Genomic DNA, 6,000 nt, shown 5'->3' on the forward strand with positions numbered 1-6,000 from the left:
TTAATATCTTAAGATACTACAGATAGGTCTAAAGAGAGAGCTATAATACTATATAAGTTAGTAAAATAAAGAAGACTTATAATAGAATAAATAGTAAGTATAACTAATAGTAGTTAGTCTCTATTATAAACACCTTAAGGCTTAATATATACCTAAGAAAGTAAGGATAGAAGTAATACTTAATACTATAAGAATTATAGCTATAAGCTTAGTAGTTATAAATAAAGTTAAGATAGGTAGTAACTTAAATATTTCTAAGTTAAATAGTAAAAATTGCTATTATTAGGAAATACTAAAGCTTTATTAGAATATTATATAAATTATTTAAGTAAATAAACTTACGCTTCAGCATATACCTACTCCACTATAAGCTTTATATATACTTCTCTCTTAAGTTAAAATAAGGAATCCTAATTAGAAGTATCCTTCTTAACTTTACCTCTAATATATAACAACCTTATTACTAGCTGCTTCTGCTTTTATATAAAATCAGCTTTAGCTAAGCTAGTATCTTATAGGCGCTTCTATACTTTTTAAGTATATAGATTTTAAGAGTAGTCTGCTATTACCTTCTTTTTCTCACCTATATTAAACCTAACTAGCTAACCTAAAAAATAATTATTATAAATACTTAAAAATTTATTAGAATAATATTCTAGATATAAACCTTACTACTTAAGTTAATCTGCTATCTTTCTAGATATATCTAATATTATAGTAAATATATAGTATTTATGAATAGTAAATCATTCAGAGTTATTAATATTATAAGTAAGAGAAAGTAGTAATAAAAGAGAAGAAAGGTATTTAAATATATTAACTTAATATAACTAGTGCTAAATATATTAAATAATAATTTAAGATTTTATAATGTTTAGGAAGCTTATTCTAGCCTATTAAAAAAGGCTACTAGAGTAGAGTTTATTTAGATCTATATTTAGAATTACTATAAGGATATTTTATAAAACTTAAAAGCTAACTTAGATAGTAATTATAGATTTATTAATAGTTTAATAGCTTTAATATTTTAAAGCTTTAAGAAATATATATATTATTAACTATGCCTCTTATATTATTATGATAACCTATTATAATAATCCTAATTATAATAAATAATTAATATAATAACTTTATTATACTTATTATACTAATATACTTCTTTAGAGGTAAATAGAATCTTTGTTTTAGAATAGATATAATATTACTTATAATTTCTTAATAAAGCATAAATATTATACTATCTTTCTTTCCAGAAGTACTATTAAATCTATATAAAGCTTATCTACTAAGTAATTAATCTATAATTTCTAGAAAAAGCTAAAAGGGGATCTAAAGTATTATAACCTCCATAATATAGCTTATAACTATCTTTATATTATCTTAAGTTCTACCCCCCTTAAATAAGTATTTAGCTTTAGCTAATATATTTATTACTGTATACGCTTTAATATAAAACTTAAGATAATTTTCTGTTAACTTCTTTTTATAATTTATAATAAGTTTTAAGACTAGCTTTTATTCTCCTATTTAGAGCTTATTGTTTCTAAGGACTTTATACTTTATAAACTAAATAAAGACTAAAGCATATTAATCTATTAAATATTTAAATATAAGGTTCTTAACATTAAGGATTCTTATACTATTATCTATAAACTTATTACTTAGTATACTTAAAATATTATTAACGTGGTTTACCAGTCAGCCGCGCATATCAGTCAGCCGCGCACTTTTTCCACAACGCGCTTTGTTCCCAGCCACTTAAACCTTTGACGCGTAATTTCTCAACAACAGCAATGCCAATTTACACCCAAGAAGATAAGATTATTTTTGCTATTGAGGCGATCCGATCGACACGCGCTGCAGGTCATAAGTTCAGTACGCGAAGCGCTGCGAAGATATACAGTATCCCCGAAAGTACCTTATGCGACAGAATGAACAATCGACTACGCCGCGACCGTATCCAGCCTCAACGACATAAACTCGATCCGATCGAAGAGAAAACACTTCTCCGATACGTTATTGAGCAGGATTCTAGAGGGTTTCCCCTGCGACTCGCTAGTGTGGAAGATATGGCGAATCTCCTGCTGCGGACGCGGAATGGGACACCCGTTGGGAAGCATTGGGCCAAGAGGTTTATCGACTCGCAGCCGACTCTGAAGACTAAATTTAATCGTCCATATGATTATCAAAGGGCACTTCAAGAGGATCCAGGGGTCATTTCGAAGTGGTTCGCGTTGTTGGGCAATATGATGGTCAAATACGGCATCCAAGAGGGGGACCTATACAATTTCGACGAAACTGGCTTCATGATGGGCATGATCACCGCGTCAATGGTGGTAACACGCGCTGATCGACGCGGCAAAGCAAAGTCTGTCCAGCCTAGCAATCGTGAATGGGCTACAGTCATTGAATGTATTAATTCAGGCGGCTGGTGCATCCCTCCGTTCGTGATTGTCAAGGGCGCATATCACCTTGCAAGTTGGACCACGGAATCAGGTTTTCCTAGCGACTGGGTTATCAAACCTACTGCTAATGGATGGACGGATAATCAGACAGGTCTTGACTGGATTAAACACTTCGATAAGCATACTCAGGCCCACGCAAAAGGTGTCTATCGGATGCTAATAATCGATGGGCACGAGAGCCATTTATCGGCCGATTTCGACGAATACTGCAAGCAGAATAATATTATAACCGTCAGTATGCCTCCGCATTCATCCCATTTACTCCAGCCATTGGATATTGCACTTTACTCGCCTTTAAAGCGCGCATACGGGGATGAAATCAACCTATTCATCAAATCCTCCGTGAACCACATCACGAAATCTGAGTTCTTTGTTGCCTTCTGCAAGGCCCACAACAAGATCTTTACGAGTGAAAATATCAAATCCGCCTTCCGCGGAGCTGGTATTTTACCGTGGGACCCAAACTATGTGATTGGGAAGCTCGATGTGCATATAAGGACGCCAACACCTCCTGTGACCGACCCCTCAACACACCACCAGCCTGGCAATCGCAAACGCCCTCCAACCGCCACGAAGCGCTTTCACAGTCTAACTTTATTAAAAGTCGGATCTCAGCCCATCAGGGAAGCTCTCCAACACCAATAATTGAGGCAGTTGACCGGCTAGCAAAGGGTGCGCAGGCAATGGCACACTCGATCACGATTTTGACGGATCAGGTGCGCACACTTCAGGATGCCAATGTGGCGCTTGCTAAGCGCCGGAGAGCGAAAAAGACGCGCGTCCAGCTTGGAGGAGCACTTAGTATAGCAGAATCTCAGGTTATCCTAGAAGAAAAGGGCAAAGGGAAACGTCCAGCGCCTCAAGAAGGTGAAGAAGGGGGTCCGTCGAAGAAGGGTCGGTCGGCTCAACGGCGTTGCGGTGTGTGCGGCAAGACAGGCCATAATGCGCGAACATGTTCTAAAGATGTAGAATCGTCTAGCAATTCATGTACTGACGAGAGCTAATTGATTTTATACGTTGTGGTTGTATAAACTTATAAAATGTTTGAAAGGTTGGAAAAAGTGCGCGGCTGACTGATATGCGCGGCTGACTGGTAAACCACGTTAATACTTTAGGTAATTATAATAATACTTAAGATTTAATAAAATTAAAGTTTTTAGATTTAAAACTTATTAAACTATCTAGCTAAGTTTTAAACCTTATAGATAAGCTAAATTAAGCCTCTTAGATATTATTATTTAGCTTATAGGTATTATAGTGAGGTTTATAAGCTTATAGAAGCTTCCTACTATTATCAAATTAGAGAAGTAGTAAGATAATAAGAAAGTAATTAAGTAGCTAAAGGATTATAGAGGAAATAGATTATAGTGATTTCCTATTATTAGAAATTAGTAATATACTATAATAGTATAATTTATTTCCTATAGTTATAGTTTTAATATTTTGATTTAGATTTTAACTCCTCTTTAAACTTCTCTTAATATATTATATTTATAAAATAGATTATTACTTAAAACCTAAATTATAGTTTCTACCCTACCTATATATCTAGTACCTAAATAAGAAAGCTTTACTTATTACTTATACCTACTTAGTATCTACCTAGGTACCCCTCTATACCTATGGATTATATGGGTATATATCTATATAGATATCTATGGATAGTTTGAAGCCTAGCTTTTCCACAACCTCTTGCTTGACGTTTGTTGTATGCTCCGCCTGTTTGGGCAGCTCCGAGCGCATCGCAGCGCCTTTTTTGGTGCCACGGTGTTGCTTCGCCGGCGTTGGGTAAGGCTGTGCTCTGGAGTCGTTGCGACGCTTTTTATTGTTCTTGCCCTTCCCCCTCCTCCTATCCTGGTTGTTTCCAGAGTTCTTCTCAGACGGCGTAGGTGTTCGTATGTTCGATTGCTCTGCGGTGACGGTCGAGGACTCGGTTGCAGCGACCGCCGGTCTCGACAACTGAGGAGCATCGGCTGGATACTCATAAGACTTTCCAGTAATGTGTGTCGTCGACTGCAACGTATCAAACACATCATGCAACCGTTTATCGATTCTGTCGATCATCTTGTACGGCATTCCTGTGGGACAAGATCCCCAGAGGTTGTACAAGTCGATGCCGCCAGATGTCATTTCTGCAAACCTTTTCTTCAGGCGCCCGCTGTCGCTTGCGACCGTCCCGACAACCTTCTCAAGGTAATCATCGGCTCCCTTCAAGCATTCAAGAGCGCATTCCCTCTTGCTCCTTGCAATCTCCAGGGCCTTGGTAAGTTCTTCAACGTGGGCTTCGGCCCTCACAACTTCCGCGTCCGCCGCGTCCCTCGCGGCTTTGATCCGGTCCCAAGGTCCGATGCCCCCTTTGACGATGATCTCCTCCCAGGACGCGCTGGACTCGACCTCCTCGAATTTCCTCCATGCGCGTTGGATCGCGGGGATGTCGTTGTGCGCAGTCGAGGCATTGCAGCCGCGACAGAAGCTGGGGATCGTCGTTGCGATGGCGTCGACCCCGGCGTCGGGGTCGTACGCGCTGGCGCCATCGATTCTTATTGAGATCACGACGGATTCCGAAGGTTGGTGCATGGTGGCGGGTATCCGTAACAAGTTGCCTCCCAAAGCTTGAGGCTCTCCTAAAGGATTGAAGAGTGGTTTCAATACGGATGAGCTGGAAAATTGAAGTGACTTCTCCAACGAAATTACGCAGGCCTGTGCTGTGGGGTGTCGCGAAAATTGATTAAGACGCGTCGCGTCGCCGTACCAAGCCTGAGTATTGACACTGTCATGACAATTTGATTGTGAGAAGCGTTCTGATTTGAACTGAAATCACTTTTTTGATGATCTCTTACCAAATTTCGGCCACTTGACATTAAAGGCTCTGGTTTAAACTTGACCCATTTCACGACGTGAGCGGCGTCGAAAGACCAATTCCAGCTCATGATAGCTTGTGGGTCCAGATCTGGGTCCGTTTTTCGCTGTGACGCTCAACTCTCCAAGCTCTATGGAGATAACTTGACACGTTGTCCATCACCCAGCAGCTCACGTATTGCATTTTGAAATGAAACTTGGACGCTGATACTGCATTTTTCGGGAAATAATTTATGATCACTCTGCAGGCTACACTGACGTACATAGTGGGTGAGTCTCTGGATTATGGAGGAGTGAAGGTCGCTCACGCGCAGCGGCTAGCTGAGGTTCGTTTGATGTTACAGATAAAACCGGGACACAGAGGTGAAGTTGCAATCATCTTTTGAACAAAAGGTGATACCGCAGCTGAATTGACTACCTCTCGGCGCGTATCCTCGTGTCAATTTGTGTGCTCGGCATGAGAAAATGAGCGAAGTGCCGACATGGTCGGTGTCAAGCGATCGACAATCTGATGTGCACCAGAAATGGCTCCCTTGAAAGCGGTTGTCGTCGTGCAACCAACCGGACCCAGCTACATACCGGCATCATAGTAAGGCACAGTAGTAGTCAGCGGCGATGGACTCGGAAAAAGGCCAGCAGCAAAATACCGGGAGCTCCGTTCATGTCCACTAGGATC

General features: G+C 39.6%; 1 protein-coding gene across 1 annotated transcript; it reads right to left on the reverse strand.

Annotated features, from left to right (window-relative positions):
- Positions 1 to 4,085: 4,085 nt before the first annotated feature.
- CGGC5_v010244 (uncharacterized protein) lies at positions 4,086 to 5,042 on the reverse strand (the record flags this gene model as incomplete). Its single annotated transcript, XM_032035090.1, has 1 exon — positions 4,086 to 5,042. The coding sequence occupies one exon, from the start codon at positions 5,040 to 5,042 to the stop codon at positions 4,086 to 4,088; it is 957 nt and encodes a 318-aa protein (XP_031885725.1).
- Between the last annotated feature and the right edge of the window lie 958 nt (positions 5,043 to 6,000).

Source organism: Colletotrichum fructicola (genome assembly GCF_000319635.2).
Source record: "Colletotrichum fructicola Nara gc5 chromosome Unknown KSG_Nara_v1_contig05, whole genome shotgun sequence".
NCBI lineage: Eukaryota > Fungi > Ascomycota > Sordariomycetes > Glomerellales > Glomerellaceae > Colletotrichum > Colletotrichum fructicola.